This window comes from Phocoena phocoena, chromosome 2 (genome assembly GCF_963924675.1).
Source record: "Phocoena phocoena chromosome 2, mPhoPho1.1, whole genome shotgun sequence".
In the NCBI taxonomy this organism is placed as follows: domain Eukaryota; kingdom Metazoa; phylum Chordata; class Mammalia; order Artiodactyla; family Phocoenidae; genus Phocoena; species Phocoena phocoena.
In genome coordinates this window covers 63,491,949-63,514,871 of record NC_089220.1, presented here as the reverse complement: position 1 = coordinate 63,514,871, position 22,923 = coordinate 63,491,949, and the positions used below count along the sequence as shown (strand labels likewise).

Sequence of the window (22,923 nt, the reverse complement as noted above, 5' to 3'; positions counted from 1 at the left end):
CCTTCTCAAACTCTTCCAAAATTTAGCAGAGGGAGGAACCCTCCCAAAGTCATTTTACAAGACCACCATCACCCTGATACCAAAATCAGACAAAGATGTCACCAAGAAAGAAAACTACAGGCCAATATCACTGATGAACATAGATACAAAAATCCTCAACAAAATATTAGCAAACAGAATCCAACAGCCCATTAAAAGGATCATACACCATGATCAAGTGGGGTTTCTCCCAGGAATGCAAGGATTCTTCAATATATGCAAAACAATCAACGTGATACACCATATTAACAAATTGAAGGAGAAAAGCCATAAGATCATCTCAATAGATGCAGAAAAAGCTTTTGACAAAATTCAACAGCCATTTATGATAAAAACCCTCCAGAAAGTAGGCCTCGAGGGAACTTTCCTCAACATAATAAAGGCCATATATGACAAACCCACAGCCAACATTTTTCTCAATGGTGAAAAACCGAAACCATTTCCACTAAGATCAGGAAGAAGAGAAGGTCGCCCACTCTCACCACTATTATTCAACACAGTTTTGGAAGTTTTAGCCACAGCAATCAGAGAAGAAAAAGAAATAAAAGGAATGCAAATCGGAAAAGAAGAAGTAAAATGGTCACTGTTTGCAGATGGCATGATACTATACATAGAGAATCCTAAAGATGCTACCAGAAAACTACTAGAGCTAATCAATGCAGGTGGTAAAGTAGCAGGATACAAAATTAATACACAGAAATCTCTTGCACTCCTATACACTAATGATGAAAAATCTGAAAGAGAAATTAAGAAACACTCCCATTTACCACTGCAACAAAAAGAATAAAATATCTAGGAATAAACCTACCTAAGGAGGAGAAAGACTTGCACTCAGGAAACTATAAAACACTGATGAAAGAAATTAAAGATGATACAAATAGATGGAGAGATATACCATGTTCTTGGATTGGAAGAATCAACACTGTGAAAATGACTATACTACCCAAAGCAATCTACAGATTCAATGCAGTCCCTATCAAACTACCAGTAGCATTTGTCAGAGAACTAGAACAAAAAATTTCACAATTTGTATGGAAACACAGAAGACCCCGAATAGCCAAAGCAATCTTGAGAATGAAAAACAGAGCTGGAGGAATCAGGCTCTTGGACTTCAGACTATACTACAAAGCTACAGTAATCAAGACAGTATGGTACTGGCACAAAAACAGAAATATAGATCAATGGAACAGGATAGAAAGCCCAGAGAAAAACCCATGCACATATGGTCACCTTATCTTTGATAAAGGAGGCAGGAATGTACAGTGGAGAAAGGACAGCCTCTTCAATAACTGGTGCTAGGAAAACTGGACAGGTACATGTAAAAGAATGAAATTAGAACACTCCCTAACACCATACACAAACGTAAGCTGAAAGTGGATGAAATACCTAAATGTAAGGCCAGACACTATCAAACTCTTAGAGGAAAACATAGGCAGCCACTCTATGACATATATCACAGCAAGATCCTTTCTGACCCACCTCCTAGAGAAATGGAAATAAAAACAAAAATAAACAAATGGGACCTAATGAAACTTACAAGCTTTTGCACAGCAAAGGAAACCATAAACAAGATGAAAAGACAACCCTCAGAATGGGAGAAAATATTTGCAAATGAACCAACTGACAAAGGATTGATCTCCAAAATATACAAGCAGCTTATGCAGCTCAATATCAAAAAAACAAAAAACCCAACCCAAAACTGGGCAGTAGACCTAAATGGACATTTCTCCAAAGAAGTTGTACAGATTGCCAACAAACACATGAAAGAATGCTCAACATTACTAATCAGTAGAGAAATGCAAATCAAAACTACAATGAGGTATCACCTCACACCACTCAGAATGGCCATCATCAAAAAATCTACAAACAATAAATGCTGGAGAGGGTGTGGAGAAAAGGGAACCTTCTTGCACTGTTGGTGGGAATGTAAATTGATACAGCCACTATGGAGAACAGTATGGAGGTTCCTTAAAATAGTAAAAATAGAACTACCATATTACCCAGCAATCCTACTACCGGGCATATACCCTGAGAAAACCATAATTCAAAAAGAGTCATGTACCACAATGCTCATTGCAGCTGTATTTACAATAGCCAGGACATGGAAGCAACCTAAGTGTCCACTGACAGATGAATGGATAAGGACGATGTGGCACATACAGGCAATGGAATAATTACTCAGCCATAAAAAGAAACGAAATGGAGTTATCTGTAGTGAGGTGGATGGACCTAGAGTCTGTCATACAGAGTGAAGTCAGTCAAAAAGAGAAAAACAAACACCGTATGCTAACACATATATATGGAATCTAAAAAAAGAAAAAAAAAAGGTTATGCATAACCTAGGGGCAAGACAGGAATAAAGACGCAGACATAGAGAATGGACTTGAGGACATGGGGAGGGGGAAGGGTAAGCTGGGACAAAGTGAGAGAGTGGTATGGACTTATATATACTACCAAATGTAAAATTGATAGTTAGTGGGAAGCAGCCGCATAGCACAGGGAGATCAGCTCGGTGCTTTGTGACCACCTAGAGGGGTGGGATAGGGAGGGTGGAAGCGAGACACAAGAGGGAGTGGATATGGGAATATATGTATATGTACAGCTGATTCACTTTGCTATAAAGCAGAAACTAACACACCATTGTGTGCAATTATACTCCAATAATGATGTTAACAAAAATAAAATAAAAACCACCACCAAAAAAAGAAAAGTCATTTAATTGCCATTAATCTCGCCTATCATTGTACACTTGCTTGTGATATCCACCTTCGATTGATCTTCAATACTGCAACTACCTTAGTTTTCCTAAGACATTGCACTTAATTATAAAGGGCCTACCACATCATGTCAAAATTCTGCAAGATATATGACTCCACACAAAGTTTGGTCCTATCACATCATATTTTCTATTATCGTCAAATAAAACCTCATGTACCGTGTCATAATAATTAAGAGAATGTAGGCTATGGAGTCAGTCTGTCCTGAGGTTGAGTACTAGCTCCCCTACATGAGCCTGGGCAAGTTGCTTAACCCCTCTGTGCCTCAAGATATTGCTAATTAAAAGTATTTTACTAGGGACTTCCCGGGTGACACAGTGGTTCAGAATCTGCCTGCCAATGCAGGGGACACTGGTTTGATCCCTGGTCTGGGAAGATCCCACATGCCGCAGAGCAACTAAGCCCTGTGCCACAACTACTGAGCCTGTGCTCTAGAGCCTGCGAGCCACAACTACTGAAGCCCGCGCACCTAGAGCCACGTGCTCTGCAACAAGAGAAGCCACTGCAATAAGAAGCCTGCGCACTGCAACGAAGAGTAGCCCCCGCTCGCTGCAACTAGAGAAAGCCCGCGTGCGGCAATGAAGATCCAATGCAGCCATAAATAAATAAAATTCTAAAAGTATTTTACTAATATAAATAATGGTAGATTCATATAATCAAATATCACACTGGGAGATTGTATACTGTTAACTGCCACTATACATTAATCCATGTCACCATGCCATGTAAGCTTCTCTAGGAGATAAAACAATAACATCTCCTACTCCATAATTCTCCCTATGCTAGTAAAGGAAAAAAAAATGCTGTGAATAAATACTATATGTAGAATAAGTAAATATACATTCCATAGCTGTTAATTCTTTTAACTAATAACTAAGTATACTAAGGTTCAACGATGTCAATTTTTTATATACCAGCTTAAAAGAGTTTGATTAGCTGAGGTATGAAATGTAGAAAGAAAAATGTTAGGAAGATGATATTACCCCCAACGCCATTCTCTTCCAAAAAACCAAATCCAAGGTTTTTCCTTCAAAAGCTAAATATGTAAACCAGTATTCAGCAGTAAAGAAAGTAAAATCATAGTTCTTTAAAAATACAGAATTCTTTAAAAAGTTAAAAATTTACCATCTGTCACACTAGACTGATGATCTTCCTCTCTCTTTTTCTTGTCTTTTTTTTTCTATCTCCCTTTTGATCTTTATTAATTTCTGTGCTACCTAATTTCAAATTGATAAAGTTAGTTTGACAATTTTTTTCCCTATAGCTTAAGGGTTTAACCATACGGATGACTTTATAAATGATTAAATTATCAACTTAAACAATTCTCACACGTTACCTAAAATCATTAACTGAAATAGGATTATGTTCCCCAAGCTAAAAAAGCCTAGTTTTATCAATGCGATTGATCACTAGCATAAGAGGGACATACTAGAGAAGGTGGAACATAAGTAGAAATTTTATTTCTTACTTGCTTCCTCAAGAAACTGAAATAATTTCTGAAGCTAAACTGGGATAATTCCTACTATAGTTAATTTGCTATGTTGAAAAATTATCAAGAGAATGGAGGATTTTAATAAATATTCTATCTCAAACATTCATGAAGTGGAACCCCCTTTTCTCTTCCGGATTAAGGATATTCTTGATTACTTTGCTCCAAATAGTTAGACTATCTTAAAACTCTAGAGGTACCTCCATTTCCTGTGGTCTCATTCAAAACAGACTGTTCAAAGGCTTAAACATAAAGAGTTACAGACACCAGTTCTTCTACTAACTTTGAAGCAGCAATGGTAGATGGTAACATCCATATTACAAATGATCAACATCTGACTCTGACCAACATTTACAAAGTAAGTAAGGTAAGTTGAACTTGTCTTATTTCATTTATTTTTTTAAGATCCCAAATTAAAATTGTTTCTATGTCTCAGCTTGAAATGAATGTTCTAATGCTGCCGTATACAAACAAGCATAAGGAACACTATAGTTCTCTGCTCTTACAAAACCTATGAGATGTAAGTTGCAACATCTCTCAGTGTTAACTTTTTCCCTTTGTGTAAATATTTAATAAAATGTACTGAAGAAAAAGACAAACACACTAAATAATTAAGTTGATCCCCCCAAACGTATAAATAACTTTAATTGACAGCAATTTCAGAAGTGGAAAAATCAGCAGAATTGCATTTTATCCCTCACCCCTTTAGGAATCACAGAATTAATGAGTAGTAGTAACACCTTACATTTATAAGAGCTCTATGACTTACAAATAACTTCTAATTGAAGTAATTGTAAATTCACATGTGTTTGTAAGAAACAATACAGAGATCCCTTGTACATGTAATTTGATTTGAACACAGAAAATATTAAGAAATACTGAAGACAAAATAGCAGTGATACAACAAATACAAACTTGAATATCTTTATGATCATATGTATTTTATTTCTTACAAGTGCTACTTTTGATGTGAAAAGTGAGTTATTAAGCTCATGGTAGAATTATCAATTTATAAAAAATATAAAAATATGGATAGGTTTATTAGAACAATGAGATACTAGTCACAAATCCTTCAATTTAAAAATAACATTTTACAAATATATTGACGTTCCAAAATTGCTCTGTTAGCACCATCTATTTATGAAAGCTTTGTTCTTACTACTCAACAAAGTAACATTCAAATCATTTTTAAAGGATTTTCATCTCCTCAAGTTGCTCTCTCAATATGAGACCAAAAAGATATGGTTTAAAAAAATTATTTCTTCTAGTACCCCACTATTGAGATACAAACTACCTCAATATGATGAATTATAAATTAATTCCATTTTTTCAGAAAGACCACAGGAAAGTAGAGGCAGTTATGACATGAAAATTGATTTGGAACTTGACACATATATTTTTCCTAAAGACATAATGAGTATGCTCCTAGATTAGTCCCTAAAAGCATATTAATGTCACAACTGCTGAAACACATTCCTGACAGAATTATTTCTGTCATCCTAACCATAAATTACAGAGCATTTCCTCATCTGTGTACCCTTTAACACCTGGTATTTCTGATTCGGTACTTCGTACACAGTGCTCAGGTGAATGACCGCATTATTAAACCATACCCCTAATGGGGGACATTTAAGTGGCTTCTTTGAGGTTCTGTTTTAAATAACAACAACAACAAATTTATGTATAGTCTTTGATTATTCAGGGTCTGGCCAGTCACAGGATTTGGTAATCTTTCTTCAGAAGAAAAGTTCATAAAAGAAGAGATTGACAGAAATAGTTAAATAGACATTCATTAAAATGAATGAATACCTAGAAAAAATGTTTTTAAAGTATTTAAGTATTACTAAAAAAATAAATCTCACCTGAAAGAACTCATATTTTAAAATGAAAATGCAATCTTAAAATGTTCAAATTAGTCAATCAATTTTATTATGTCAGACAATAAAGTTCTATCAATTAAAGGGCAATTCAAAAGCATTTAAAATATAACTAATATTTTGAATTAAAAACAGATACTCACCAAGTGGAGCTTTGAGAAAACGCCGCTCAATGCCCTGCTCTATTTGAAAGAGTGCCATTGCAAGATAATGAACCACGTTGCTCACTGACTGCGGTGTACTTGCATTAGTTGAGACAGTACTTGGAGATTCTGTTTTTATGCCCAAAAGTCTACAATTAAAACAGTGAGGACAGCGATTATCTTATTCCCCATAGCACCACACATAAAGTTTTGTTAAGAGCAAGTCTTCAATCGAATCCACAAAATAAAGAATAGGCAATTAAGGAATACTTGAAAAATATTCCCAGTTTAAATGTGTCATATCTACAGCCACATATAACAAGGATCTCACACGCAGGGGTGCAGGTACAGTGACTCACAGTATTCTCTCTCCTTCCAGTAACTCAGAATATGATTGATAAGGCTGGGCTAAGAATTCTTTCTCTGAAGCAAACTTGAATAAGTAGAGAGTACTGTACAAAGCAAGCCAGCTCCATCTTTCAGAGAATTTTTAAATTTCGGGTAAGGCATTTACTAATACAAATTATCTTTCAGCTTTCTTTCCTAAACCATAGGTCTTTCTGCTGATTTTCAAAAGTACATATATATATTTCAAACTATGATTACCTTCAAGGTCTTATATGTTGAAGAAATCTTGGAAACAGAATAAAAGAATAAAATTATATTTATATTTGTCATAAAAACTTCCCATCAAAGTATATATCTAATATTTTAACCAATGGTTATATTTTCTTTTTCCATTTATCATTAATTTTCAGATTATTTCATACTTTTCTATGTTGTGCTATAAAGATCATATTCACACAAAAGAAACTGAAGAGTTTTACAGTACTTAAAAACACTATTAGGTGAAACTTGAATCCACTTATCATCCAAATGCTTACTTGTATCTGTGTAAGAAATAGTCTCCCTCAATCTCTTAAGAGTTCTCATAAGCTAATAGGAAAGGGAGATAAAAACATGAATCAAGAGCTAAACTATCAAGTCATTTAAGGTCATTAGGTAGCACAGAAACAAGGGCAAATATCGAGAGGAGGGAAGGTGGATGAGACAAAGCTTAGGGGAAAGGTTTCAGAGAGGACCTTAAGCGATAAGTATCTCAGGCAGCTTATCTCTGTTTCTCGTGCTTCAACTTTTACTTATAGCTGTCTCCTAACTAACCAGTTTCTTCGCCTCCAATCTTACTCCCTTTGCAATAAATCTCCATGCTGCAGCTAAAATGATCATCAGAATGGACTTGAGGACCTGGGGAGGGGGAAGGGTAAGCTGGGACGAAGTGAGAGAGTGGCATGGACTTATATATACACTACCAAACGTAAAATAGATAGCTAGTGGGAAGCAGCCGCATAGCACAGGGAGATCAGCTCGGTGCTTTGTGACCACCTAGCGGGGTGGGATAGGGAGGGTGGGAGGGAGACGTAAGAGGGAGGAGATACGGGGATGTATGTATATGTATAGCTGATTCACTTTGCTATAAAGCAGAAACTAACACACCATTGTAAAGCAATTATACTCCAATAAAGATGTTAAAAAAAAAAAAGTACAAGCTCATTCACTCAAAGCCTTTGGTATAATGTCTTCCCGTCCAGTCTCATATCCTTTCCACCTTTAGGTCTCAGGTTCACAGTCACTTCCTCTTGCACTTCCTTTGCTGTTTTCCATATTCTACCAAGATAAGAAGCTCTCCTATGTGTTACATTTGCATTGGGTATTTACTACCAGAACTCTGACCCTGTTCTATAATTGTTAGCTTAATGTCTCTCCACCATTTCCTTCCAGACAATAAAACTTATCCTTAAGGGCAGATACTATCCAAAATAACTCTGAAAAAGTAAAAGTATCTGTCTATAGATAAATAGGTTCTGATTAATGGCTCAAATAATATTTTAGTCTATTACAGTTTACTAAGTTTTCCTACAGAAAAGACAAATGGATAGTGTAAAGCTACTTTCTGAAATTAATAAAACCTTAAGTTCAAAGAGTTTTTAAAAACTTGAGTAACTATCAATATCATTATCCTAACAAGGTGTCTTTCAGCTGCTTTAGTACTAAGTGGAGTGACAGAGAACCTGCGGTTTAGCAAAATCATCACTTCAGTGGTTACAAATATTAAGGTCCTCACAATAAGATTTTAAAACAATTTTTTGAAGAAAAAGAAACATTTACTTAAAAAAAAAAGTATAAAATGGCAAGGAAAAGTGATGATTACTTTAGAAAATCCTTTTTGTACCTGTCTTTTACTATGACCTTTGCTTGCTCATCAATTTCCATCTCCTCTACATCTTCATTCACAGTTTTAATTATACCATTTTCCTTATTTTCCTCATTTAACAGCTCATACCGTCCACTTTCTAATGCTGATCTCCAGATGTTTCGGTCTGTAACCTGTAACAAAAACCAAATTTACTAACCCTGAAAAATGACATATACTGTTCCTAAGAAGCATGAGGTTCAATGTACATATGAAAAAGTCATGAATATTCTAGAACAGATTGTGAATCAAAAAGGGATCTAAAAATAAGGTTACTAAGTGGCCAAAATGGAATTCATATCATTCATAGATGGAAGCTTTAATACCTTACTCTCTATATAGTGAAATCATAAACAATTCTAAGATTGGTCACCTGACAGTAGCAAAAAAGTGACAGATGATAGCAAAGGAATGAACAGAACACACATACCAAGCATGAATTACTTACAGATTTTAAAAAGGTAACAAAGAAACCAATAAACAAACCAGACTCAGCAGAGGAGGCAGGAGCTAGTCAAGGAAGAAGAAAATATCCTTACACATTTCAACATCTCGGATGAAAATGCCATAAAACAGATACTTTTTAAACACCAAAAGTTAATATTAAAAAAGGTCAATTATGTTCATTAAATTCTGTTTAAGAAAGCAGATAGTCATATAGCATATTTAAGAAAGATTTCTATCTATATATAAACAATTTGATACAGGGGAATAAAGTTAGTTTTCATAAAAAAATATATCACTTCCTGGTATTTATTCAGAACACACATGCCTTGACTATATCAAATAAATTAACAAATATGGCCAAAATTCTGGTAATTAGGCAAATTTAAAATGGGAACAGGGACAAACCTTGATTGCTCCTAATGTTCCTTGGTAAATTCTGTCTTCAATATCCAAAAGAAAATCTCTCAGCCTCAACTCAAGCTGCCTTTCTGCAGACATCTGAGATGGATCATATGCATTGGAGGATCTTCCCCGACTATATGTAGGTTTGCTATCAGTTTGAGGTTTGTCTGAAATAGTTATCAAATATCTTTATTATTATCTCATTAAAAAATACAATTACCCATCTGACTGTATGATTGTGAGACAATGGATATAAAAACACTCAGTAAATCCTCAAGTGCGGGGGGGGGGGGGAAGGAGAAAATGTTTGCACACCGTTTATCTGATAAGTGATTTGTATCTAGAATATGTAAAGAACTCTTACAACTCAATAAAAAGACAAATAATACAATTAAAAAATGAGCAAAGGATCTGAACATGCTTTTCTTTCTTGGCTGTGTCGCGAGGCTCGCGGGATCTTAGTTTGCCAACCAGGGGCCCACAACAGTGAAAGCTCTGAGTCCTAACCACTGGACCGCCAGGGAATTCCCCTGAACACACTTCATATCAGACCATATCTTCCTTAAAGAAGATATACAAATGGCCAATAAGACCATGCAAAGATGCTCAAGATCATTAGTCATTTGGGAAATACACATCAAAACCACAATGAGATACCACTTCACACCTCTAGAATGGCTAGAATCAAAAAGTCAGATAATAACAAGTGTTGACAGGGACATGGAGAAACTTTAACCCTCAATATAAAATGGTGAGCCACTTTAGGAAACAGTCTGGAAGTTCCTCAAATGATTAAATGGAATTACCATATGATCTAGTAATTTCACTCTTAGGTATATACCCAAGAGAAATGAAAACATGTGTCAGCAAAAATCTGTACACAAATGTTTATAGCAGCATTATCCGTAATAGCCAAGAGGTGGAAACAACAGAAATGTCCATCAACTAACATATGGATAAGTAAAATATAGTATACAATGAACATTAATTGGCCATAAAAGGGAATGAAGTACAACTTAAATGAACCTTGAAAACATTATGCTAAGTGAAAGAAGTCAATCACAAAAGACCATATACTATATGGTACCAGTCATATAAAATATTCAAACAAGGAAATTTACAGTAACAGAAAATAGATTTGTGGTTGCTTAGGTCTACAGGGGTGGCAGCTAAAGGGTATGGGATTTCTTTCTGAGATGATGAAAATGTTCTAAAATTGACTGTGTGATGGTTGCACATATCTAAGAATATACAAAAAAACCACTGAATTGTACACTTTAAATGGGTGAATTGTACAGTGTTATGAATTAAAATCTCAGCTTTAAAGCTGTTAAAGAATTGTGATCAACAGTTTTTAATCCTGAAGAGAATTAAAGTAGTCATGGTAATAATATGACCCTAAATTTAAGAGTTCTCTACCTAGAAAATTTCATTTACACCTATAAATGCCTTACTGCTTTCTCTTATCTGTCATCAATAGACCAGTCATCAAATAAGAAATACTGCTACCTGATCTGTCCTTGCAGCCCACCTCCAAAGGCGTGATCACTAATGGAACCTGTCCCTGGACCCTCAGCCAAAACCTTTAGTGAGTGAACTCACTCATTATTAGATCTCAAAAACCAATGGTAACCTTAGTGCCTCAGGTATTCAATCTACTGATCAAGGAATGAGATCAGGAAGAGTACATAACTTCTCACATTGTCAGCTGTGTTTCTCATAATCCAAATGGAAGCCAGTGGAATCTAGAAAACCTTATTTCTCTAACTGGCAAACTTTCCCTAACTTAGGAACTGAGAGCATAGTCCAAATGAAAGAGAAGTTGTTTTAAACACAGCTCTAATAGTTTGAAAAATGTTTAATCCTGAGCCAGAGATTATTGGGAAAGAAAAATAAAGGAAATAGGTTCCATTGAAAATTTACCTGAAAAATGAAACTTCTCTTCAGAAAAACGGGCTAGCTGTGCACATATTCTGCGTTTCTCTTGCAACAAAGTTTCTTTTAAGGCACTTTCTCTATGTCCTCTAGAATTAAGAGCTTCAATAAGCTGGTCCAGCTGTTCACAAGAACTGTAAAAGCACCACCGATTTGGCTTACGCACTGGTTTTGGCAGCTGCACAGAATCATCACACGGACCTTGGTCAATGCTGGAGGTAGATTCAGACGTCAAAGAATCTCCAGTTTTAGTGGATACCTGAGGATCTTGAGGCTGTACATTATCCTGAAACGATGAAGATCTAGGCAACAGCATGTCTTCAGTGAGACCAGAATAATCCTCTTCAATAAACAATCCAGGAATAGAAGGGAAAATCCAATACCGCCTATACATGCGGTCGCGGCCCAAGGGAAAGATATTGGTACATGCTATGGCACTTTGGATTTTTTCTAAGAGCTCTTTCTCTTTTCGTTGGTGTTCCTGTTTTAAAGCTTCTTCCTCATCAGCAGTAAGAGGCTCTCTTGTTACACAGTTGACCTCTTCTTGCCTTGTACATTCTTTAAATCCATTTTGTCCCCTTTTCCCTATAATCGAAAACAACCTTTGATCACCATCATCATACTTTAAATTTTCATTAGAAAAATATGATACAAGCTACCCCAAGTTACTATACGTTTTGGACTAAACTGTATGCGCCACCCCCCATACCCCCAATTCATAGGTTGAAGTTCTAAACCCCAGTGTGACTGAATTTGGAGACAGGGCCTTTAACGAGGTGATTAAGGTTAAATGAGATCATAAGGGCAGGGCCCTAATCCGACAGGACTGGTGTCTTTAAGGAAGAGAGACCAGAGCTCCCTCTCCACTTGTGGGCACAGAGGAAAGGTCATGTGAGGACACAGTGAGAAGGTGCTATCACCAGCTGAGAGAGGCCTCACCAGAAATCAACCCTGCTTGATCAACCCACCTTGATCTTGTACTTCCAGCCTCCAGACTGTGATGAAATTAATTTGTTGTTTAAGCCACCCAGTCTGTAGTATTTTGTTATGGCAGCATAAATAGACTAATATACTATGTTAATAAGAAACTGACACACTTAAATATAAAGGGACACACAAAAATCTTCCATCTCCATACTGGAGAGTGTGGGCACAGTCTGTTAGTTATTTTGCACCATACATTCAGTCCTTCGTCTAAGGCAGGAGTCAGCAAACTACTTTTGTAAAGGGCTAGCTAGTAAATATTTTAAGCTGTGTGGGTCATATGGTTTTTGTCACAGCTACTCAACTCTGCCACTGTAGCATGAAAGCAGCCATAGACAATACGTAAATGAATGAGCATGGCTATATTCAATAAAACTTTATTTATGGTCACTGAGTCTGAATTTCATGTAATTTTCACTTCACAAAATATCATTCTTCATAAAATTTTTTCAACTATTTAAAACTGTAAAAACTCTTTTTAGCTCATGGGTAATATTGAAACAGGGGGCAGGGCAGATTTGGCCAATGGGCTATAGTTTACTAACCTTTGCTTTAAGGTAACAGAACCCTTAATTATTAGGCACCTAGCAATCCAAAAGAAGGACAACATTTCCCAGACCCTCTCTCCCTAGTAAACATGGCTACATTAGAAACTACTGGTCAAAGAGGTGGGAGCAGAAGCATTATATGTAACCTCTGGGTTATGCCTCTTTTTCTTCTTTCCCTCTTCCAACTAGATAGAATGGAGACAAGGTGATAAATCATTTTGGAACATGAGGATGGCAGCAAAACCCTAAGGATGACAGTACCAACAAGACAGAAGGAGCCTGGATTCCTGGTGACCTGCCTGGACTTTTATGCTATGTTGAAGAATTAGACTTCTCTCTTGTTTCAGTCACTGTCATATTGCTTAAATGGTTGGGGAGTGTTTCTTCTTTCTATTTCTTTTGCCTGAAAGAGTTTGTGTAAGATTGGAATTATCTGCTTCTTTAAAATTTGGCAGAATTCACCATAAAGTTGCCTAGGACTGATGTTTTCCTTACAGGAAGGCTTTTAATATGAATTCAAAATCTTTAATGGTTTAGGACGATTCACATTTTAAATTTTTTCTTTAATCCATTTTTATAATTTGCACTTTTCTAGGATTTTGCTCCTTTTTGGCCTCTATTTTCAAATTTACTGCTATAAAATTGTTATGTTATCCCCTTATCTTTATTTTTATTTATTTATTTTTTTGTGGTATGCGGCCCTCACTGCTGTGGCCTCTCCCGTTGCAGAGCACAGGCTCCGGACGTGCAGGCTCAGCGGCCACGGCTCACGGGCCCAGCAGCTCCGCAGCATGTGGGATCCTCCCGCACCGGGGCATGAACCCGTGTCCCCTGCATCGGCAGGCGGACTCTCAACCACTGCGCCACCAGGGAAGCGCCCCCACTTATCTTTAAATTTCTGCTCCATCTGTAGTTATGTTGCTTCCATTTTTAGTCCTAATTTTTTGTTGTGACCCCCCCCCCCAAATCAATTTAAACAAAGGTTTATCCAGTTTGTGTCTTTTTCAAAGAACAAACTTTTGGCTCTACTGCAGTTTTATCTTCTATTAATTTCTACTCATATCTACTGTTTCCTTATGTTTGGGGAGATTATTCCAGTTTCTACCTCTAACTTCTTAAATGAATGCCTAGCTCAATTTGCCTTTCTTCTTTCTTAATTTGTATTAAAGCTATATAAATTTTCCTTTAAGTGGAGGGACTGTATCCAACAAGTGTTAATATGCAGTATTAATTGGTTTTAAATATTTGCTAATTTCCATTAGGGTTTCTCCTTTGACCCATTACTTGGAAGTTTGTTTTAAACTCTAATAATATGAGGTTTATTTGCTTTGGATTTCTAAATCAACTGCATTGTAATCAGACAGTACAGCCTCCATGATACAAGAGATTTTCTGTCTACTTACAATAACCATTTAGAAAATAAAGCAAAAAAAAAAAAAGATACCATCCAAATTAGAGGCACAGAATAAACTTAAGGATCTCCTTTAATAGTTATCAAATGAAGATGGTTAGAGATCCTCAGAAGTAATTTGTACCAAGCTTTCAAAAAAATGTATTTCCTTTGATCCAGCAATTTATGAAATTATTTTAAGGCAGCAGAGATATCCATTCCCATCAATATGACACCAATTACAAGCATTACTGATCTCTTGTACCTCTAGCAACTAAGAGGCATTCAGTGCATGTCGAATGAGTATGTTATAGAATAAAAATTTCTATTTGGTCAATATAAAGTAGTAAATATGAAAACTCAACAAACACACCTTGGAATCTCAAATGGAAGCAATCTAATATATATTTCAGAATAGTGAATTAATAAAATGCCTTATCAATTAAAAACAAGCAAGAATGCCCTTAAGAAATTCTGTATTACCCCTTCTGCTTCTTTTATGTGATCCTGGGTCATCTTCATCCTCAGTAACTGTGTCTTGATCTTGTTCCTTTTGCTCTATTTCTTTGCCCTCAGTGCTAGTATCAAAATCTTCCCTTTCTTCTTCCCTTAAGGATGAAAACAAAAATTATATTCATTAATGAATATATAATTCCATTCATGAAATATTTATTGCCTGCGTATGAAGTACCAGGCATTATGCTTAGGAAGTAGTGAACGAGATAACACAGAGTTTACAGTCTTGCAGAGAAAACAGATAATTATATAAATCATTGTAAAATTAAAATATGTAATAAATACTAAAAAAGGAGAAGTTCAAAATGCTATGAAAGCATTTCCAGGAGAACCAACTCTAGTCTCAGGGATCAAGAGAGGCTTGCTTAAAGAAGTGACATTTAAACTGCGAGACTATGGAGACTGGGGATGGGTAAGGCAGCAGGTAAGAAGAAATCTTCATTTTTAGCAGAGGGGATAACATGCTAAGGCACTGAGCTCAAGGGAAAAGGAAGGAGCTTATAATTTTGAGAAGGTGTAAACAAAAAAGAAGTAATTGAAGATATGAATGAGAAAAAGCAGGGCTAGGTCATACTGGGCCTTGTAAGGCATCATTCAAAAAGCAATGGGAAAAAAAAGTAATGGGAAAAAAGTGGACGAGTTTAGAAAAGGGAAATGACATGATTAGAAGGCACTTTTGCTGCTATGTGGAAAATCATCTGAGAGAGAAAGCAGATGAGGGGAGACCAGTAAAGAGGTCACTGTAATAGTCCAGGTAACTGGCTGGGAGGTGATGGTGGCTCAGAGTATAAAGGAGATAAATAGACAAAGAGTGGAGGAGAGACGCAGACAAACTTCAGATATAATAAGTAGGAAGAATGAACACAATATGTTTAATCCACTATATTATCCAAATCAAAACTAAAGTTGTATGAAACCTGAGTTAATTCTACCATTTATGTTCTACATTCAAAGACAGTTTTGTAAACTCAAATGTATTCAGGAACCAGAGAGATAATGTAAACGAGTGAGGCTAGATGAGTACAAAAAATATGAAGTGGTGGGATCTGTAACTGCCTATTTTCCCTTTTTAATAATTTAAGATATCACAAGGAAAAAAAATTTGTAACTATGTGAGGTGATGAATATTAATGAAACTATGGTAATCATTTCACAATATATGCATGTATCAAATCATTGTTTTGTACATCTTAAATGAATACAATACTTTATGTCAATTACATCTCAATATAATTGGAAAAAGTTTACAAAATGTAAAAAAAATTGAGATATAATTCACATACCATAAAAATCACCATTTTAAAGTGTATAGTTCAGTGGTTTTTAGTAATATTAACAAGGTTATATAACCATTGCCTCTATCTAATTCCAGAACATTTTCACCATCCCAAAAGAAAAACCACATAGCCATTTTCAGTTCCTCTTCCCCCAATGCCCCTGGTAACCACTCATCTACTTTCTGCTATGGATTTGCCTATTCTGGACTTTTCCTATAAATGCACTCACATAACACATGGCCTTTTGTGACTAGCTTCTTTCACTTAGCATAAGGTGTTCATCCATGTTGTAGCATGTATCAGAATTCCATTCCTTTTATTGCTGAATAACATTCTGCTATATGGATGTACCACAGAAGGAATATATCATTTTGTTTATCTATTCATCAATTGATAGACGTTTGGGTTGTTACCATTTTTTGGCTATTAAGAATAATGCTGCTATGAACTTTCGTGTATACATTTTTAAGTGAATGTATGTTCTTAATTCTCTTGGGTATATACCTAGGAGTGGAACTGCTGGTCACGTGGTAACATATGGTTTAAACTGTTTGATGAACTGCCAAACTTGGTCCAAAGCAGCCACACCATTTTACACATCCCTGTGAGCAATGTATGAGAGTTCTAATTCTTTCATATTCTCACCAACATATGTTACTGTCCCTCAGTTGAATTATAGCCATCCTAGTAAGCGTGAAGTAGTATCTCATTGTGGTTTTGATATACGTTTCCCTAATGACTAATGATGTTGAGCATCTTTTTATGAGCTTCATGTATATCTTCTTCGGAGAAATGTCCATTAAAATCCTTTGCCCATTTTTTAAATTGGGCTGTCTTTTTACTGTCAAGTTGTATGAGTTCTTTATGTATTCTGGACATCAGATATATGATTTGCAAAATTTTTTCTCCCATTCTCTGGGCTGCTGTTTTTACTTTCTTGATAGTGTTCTTTGAAGCACAAAAGTTTTCAAATTTGGTGAAGTCTATCTATTTTTTCTTTGGTTGCTTGTACTTTAGGTGTCATATCTATTAACTTTCTTAAGGTATCCAAATAAATTCCTTAAAGTATTACTGATGGCCATATAAAATACAACTGATGCAAGTTTGTGACCTATGATCTTAAGATGTAATAGGTATTTTTACATGAAAGTATAATCAAAAGTCAATACACTAAATTTGGAATACTGAGATTTTTAGAACTTCCTTGGCAGATTTTATTTAAAAATTATTATTTCTGCTAAATTTGAATATGATTTGCCATCTACAGTATGGGGAAAATTCCAACTTGTCTTCATAGCCAATCTTCATCCCTAATATGCTGAAATGCAATGAAATACTTAGGCAGTCACTAAATTATTTAAGATGCTGACATCCTCTCCCTACACCTACCAAAAGCTCCAATCTCATCTCTATTCCTCAAAAGGCTTGAAGGAGCTCTGTAAACACAGTGTACAACTGTGATGATGATGGTGGAGAGGAGAGATCCTACTAGTAATGCTAGAAACTGGTTAACAATAGCCTATTGAAAGTTTTCTGGGAAATTATAATTTATAACATTAATTCTATGAGAAAATGAGTTCTAGATTTCCTGGAAGTGCTTTTTTTTTCTTTTTAAACATAACACATGTATATCTGAGGACTGTCTGTATGTAAATTTCATAGGCTTGCTGACACTATTATATGTTTTCTAAAAATTTTGAAAGCATTTTAGAGTCAAGGTGCTGATTTTTATCCTTTATGTGATCCAGATAAGCAGTGTAATTCAAACCATACCCAATAGGTGTATCTGCAACTGAGTTTCTTTGCTCATCTTCCTTTAGTTTTTCTTGTTTCTCCTTCATTTTTTGTTCTTGCTCCTTAAGTTTTTCTTCTTTCCTTTTACGAATTCTGAAAGTTAAAATAAAATATTATAGTCTATCTGATACTTTTAACTTTTAGTATCTTGCCTTTAATCATAAAATTATAGAAAACGCTCCAAATGTTATCACAAAACCATAAAGTAGTTAATCTATTCATAACCTCTCAGTGTGAGCCAGTGCCACACTGCAGCCCAACATGGTTTCAGATGCAAAGAAATAAACAACTTTCATTAGCACAACTGACTATAATTATTTCTTACCTAGCAGCTGCTTCTTCCCTCTCTTTTCGATGTTGTTCTGCTTTCAACTCCCGAAACTCCTGCTTTGCCTGTCGTAATATGTCAACATAATCTTCAATGAAATCCCTAGTAGAAACTAGGGTCAGTAGTTTCCCACAGAGAGCATGAAGTATCTTCATTTTTTCTCCTGTCAAAAATTGGTAAATAACTTCTGGATTATCAATGACAAGAAAAATTTTAATTTGTGGCTCAATGTGAAAATGTTTAATAAAGACGAGGGAGAAGTTTCTTAGGATCAAACATGCCAGTGGCACGTATGGAAAAAAAGCAACTTTGAATCCAATTAACAGTTATGTGATAGACAAGGCATTTCAAATACTAATAACTACCTTATATACTAATTAAACAGACATGAAAAATTTTCTAATTGCAAAGAATTAATTTTCAAGTTTTAATTTTCAGGCTCATGTATGAAGTTCAAATCAAAACTAAGTTATAACCACATGAATTTAAAAAAAAAAGGCAATACGCAAATTGCTACTCTGAAAAGACTGCACAAAACACTACTATAAATTATAAAAATTATATGAATGTTAGATCAACTATATCTCAATAAAAAATTTTTTTTAACTATATGAATCTTAGGAATTAGGTACTCATGTTTTCTTAATTAAGCATATTAAATTCAATTCTATATATTTGTACATTATAATTTTTTATTTAGAAAAGGAAGGGAAAAATAACTTCGTCTTATTTTTATATATTGTGCCTCATATGTAAAACTGAGGCACAAACACTCAAGTGAATATTAGAATTTTGCAGCTACAGCTTAAATTTCTGATATACTAATAAGTAAAAGTGAAAGCTAGCTACTTCTCACTTATCCTTCTAAACTTAGTAGATGTAGTAAACTAACCACAATTTGTTTGTTTTTTTTTTTGGCCTCACCACGCAGCACGTGGGATCCTAGTCCCCAACCAGGGATGGAACCCACACCCCCCGCAGTGGAAGCACGGAACCCTAACCACTGGACTGCCAGGGAAGTCCCCCATAAATTTTTAAAGTAATAGAAAATCCAAATAGAAAAAGCAACAGTAGCTAATTTACATCACTGTATTCCAACAATTTTTTTTAAAGACTGCTTTCTCTATTTTTTTAAAAAAAATAAATGTATCTGTTTATTTTTGGCTGTGTTGGGTCTTTGTTGCTGTGCGCGGGCTTTCTCTAGTTGCGGCAAGCGGAAGCTACTCTTCATTGCGGTGCGTGGGCTTCTCATTGGGGTGGCTTCTCTTGTCGTGGAGCACGGGCTCTAAGTGTGCAGGCTTCAGTAGTTGTGACACGCGGGCTCAGCAGTTGTGGCGCACAGGCTTAGTTGCTCCACAGCATGTGGGATCTTCCGGATCAGGGCTCGAACCCGTGTCCCCTGAATTAGCAGGTGGTTTCTTAACCACTGTGTCACCAGGGAAATCCCTCTCCTCTTTTAAAACTGAATATCACCTAAAATTTTCTCATCAGCTACCGAGTTTTCTGGGCGTAAGAGGATAAGAGGGTAGGAAGTAGGCAGGTTATACAAATTCTAACTTGCAAAGTTTACCTGGTGTCAAATCATACACTGAAGTGCTTGACAGTTTCTTCACTAGACTGGGGTTGCTCAAACGAAGCTCCATACAGGCATCATCTGTAGCATCAAATCCTCCTCGTTTTTGATACCTGTACTTCGCATTTGCTGATGTTACATCAGCACCTGAAGCTAAGATGTGTAGTCTAAGGATTTCAGAAAGTGTGCAGCTATCAAGATCCAAGCTTTTCAAACTGCAGCCTATAGTTGTTAAAAATGATATAGTCATTTAGAATATAAACAATAAGTCCTCAGCAATGTAAAATATACCTTTATAAAAATAAAAAAGCAAACAAAAGGATAAAACCTACACATACCCTGGTGCAGCTGCGGCCATGCAGCTGCCAAAGATGCAACTGCAGACAGTGCAGATTTTGTGGGGTCTGCATCTTCATCCAAAGCCTCCGTTAAATCTTTAAGGAAATAAATACTTTATTCTAGTGCAAATCAAAGCTTGAGTATTTGGGAATAATGCCCTTTTAAAATGATGAAAGAAACAGCAAACAGCCTAACATTCCGGAACCTCAAAGGAACCAACACTAGGTACAACAAACATCCTTTACATTCTGCCTAGTATCCAACTAAAACTATAAATCCTAAGACATGCACTACACACTAATTTTTCCCTTACTTAACAGAGAGAAGACAATTTCCAAGTTACCAACAAGGTGCACATACACATTCCAAAAAAAAAAGGTAAAATACACTTTAGAATGAAAAACAAATCTCCTTGCTCAACATAACTTTAGAAAAGTCTACTTTGAAAATCAGAATCTATTTGAAGATACCCAAATCTTTTATAAATATTTTAAGATTGAATCATAACAAAGTATAAGTTGTAATCGTCACAAAACCAGCACAGAAAAAGAGCTAAAAGAACTTAAAGACAGTACTGCTGTCACTTAACCAGAGATTTATCCTCTTCATTTAAATTGCTTGTTTTTATTTTGAAAACTCACCGATCCATGAAACAATAGGAAGATATCCCTGTATTTTCTAAGTAAATTCCTTTAGCTTTGAAAACAGTGCTTAGCCTACAAATAGGACTAAAGAGCAAATCTACTGGCACAAATGTGTTTAAACCATTAGAATATATAATTATTCCTTACATACATAATAAAATTAAAGTGTCACCTATGAAAAAACTTTAAGCTGATAAAAAGCCCTTCTGTTATACCAAAGTACAGCAGACACAGCTTCAGACTAAGAGTCAGATAATGTATATTCTAGTCTTAACTCTGCCAATCCCTAGTTCCTAGTTATGTAGGCTTTAGACCAGTCACTTATTTGGCTTCATTTTTCTTACAGGGGTAAGTCTAGATCAGCAGTTTTCAAATTCTTCAAGTATTTCTTGGAAGTACAATATAAAAGAGATAAAAGATGCCCTTGTTAAAGTAGGGAATAGAGATGACAATCCTGCCCATTCATTTTTCCAACTCTGCTGCAGTAGCACAGAGGAATCCCTGTACAATGTGTAGAGCTCCATGGATTAGAGTTGGAAAATCACTGGGCTAACCTGGTTCTGTGGTTCCTTAACTTTCTACTATATGATTCCCTCCCCAAAGTTCACAAGCTGAAAAAATGAACCTTAGAGAACAGAAGTGCTGTCCTTTACTAAAGGAAAAAGGCAGCTCTGGGATTATGTTTGATTATAGTCATTGACAATTTCATGGCATTTAAAGCATAAACACTACCACACAGGAGAAGTTATCTGACTAAGTGCTACATATGTGCATAAGTTATTCCTACCAGGCCATGAATCTAGTCAAAATGACAGACATCATATTCTTCCTCACTAGGGAAATACGAGACCTAAAACTTTTTCAATTTTCATTTTACATATAAAGCCAAACAAATTTAAAATTAATACAGGCAGTCTAAAATTAACAACAGTCCTAGTTACAGAGCTGTATAAGTGTACTGGTTCTCTTCCTTTGCAGCAATTCAACCTATTTTATCTATAGTAAGTTATAATTTTCCTAGGACAAAGGCCTTAGGAAATGGACAACCAACAAAATGACAGCTTACTTTTAGTTGTGTTTAACATGTTAAAATATGTATTCTTTAACTCAGTTATCTACCAAATTGCACTCTCAAGAAACTGTAAATATCATTCTAGGATTTGCCGAGACAGTCACTCAGGTACATCATACCAAGAGAATATAGCTGAACTGTATATGGCTTGACTATGTGAAAGAGATACATTTATCACCATCATAATCTAGAATTAGGTACACACAATTTCAACACTAAACAATAACATCTCAGCAAATACACAAAACTATTCTATATAAGGAGAATGCTCTTTTTCCTGTACTTTGAAAGGCATTTAAGTTCATGATGTAAGACTCACAAGAGGAATTGATATTTTTAATAGAAGAGTTAAAACATTGCTGGTCAAAATTTCCAAGATTTGATATAAAAACAGGCAGACCAAAGGTCAAAGAAATTAGATGTTCTTGAAGACAGATAATTACTTCTTTGCCATATAATAAGGTAATATAACAATCATTATGAGGCTCTAGGCCAGGGTGCCTGAGTTTTTATCCTGTCACTTTCTTATTAGCCAAATGTCTTTGGGCAAGTTAATTAAACTCCTTAAGACTAAGTTTCTTTATATGTAAAAGGCAGAAAATGATTACATCTTCCTCACAAGGGTGGTATGAGGATTAAATGAAACAACGCATATATATACAGTGTCTTACTAGCTTTGTGGTCACTTACTATCTTTGTGATCTTCAGTAAATAACCGCACTGAACCTCAGTTTTTCCATCACTAAGATAAATTCATGCTTTTACCTTCTGCCCAATTTCCCGATTTCTAAAAATAGCAAGAAACACCTTACATAATAAGACCAGCTAAAGAGGAAGTAAAAGAATATTCAATCCCATTTGATTATTCAGTTGCTTTCAGGAAGACTATGGAAGAGCTTTTTTGTTACTGAGATGGGAGAACATATGAAAAATACCCGGGGGAACAGCCTAGGGCCCTTAATGAAACTGAAATGACCATTTAAAATGTGGCCAATAATAATATGCAAGTGGGAGAAGGGTGAAATTCCTGGAGTATTTTTTTCTCCCTCCCTAACATTTAAATAGTTTCAAAAGGAGTATTAAAACCTTTATTTAATG

At 35.5% G+C, this 22,923-nt stretch overlaps 1 protein-coding gene across 3 annotated transcripts in view; it reads right to left on the bottom strand.

The window, feature by feature from the left end:
* BAZ1A (bromodomain adjacent to zinc finger domain 1A) overlaps positions 1-22,923 on the bottom strand; it is a 94,700-nt gene that overhangs the window by 13,770 nt on the left and 58,007 nt on the right. For 2 of the 3 annotated variants that reach the window (XM_065900797.1, XM_065900807.1), the window contains 9 exons: positions 20,109-20,204; positions 19,768-19,992; positions 18,195-18,360; positions 17,849-17,962; positions 14,766-14,890; positions 11,349-11,945; positions 9,429-9,592; positions 8,556-8,710; positions 6,326-6,474 (listed from right to left, as the gene is read on the bottom strand). In XM_065900797.1, the coding sequence (XP_065756869.1) occupies positions 6,326-6,474; positions 8,556-8,710; positions 9,429-9,592; positions 11,349-11,945; positions 14,766-14,890; positions 17,849-17,962; positions 18,195-18,360; positions 19,768-19,992; positions 20,109-20,204 (1,791 nt within the window). The remainder of the gene's footprint in view (positions 1-6,325; positions 6,475-8,555; positions 8,711-9,428; positions 9,593-11,348; positions 11,946-14,765; positions 14,891-17,848; positions 17,963-18,194; positions 18,361-19,767; positions 19,993-20,108; positions 20,205-22,923) is intronic. The other variant, XM_065900787.1, reaches the window with a different exon arrangement.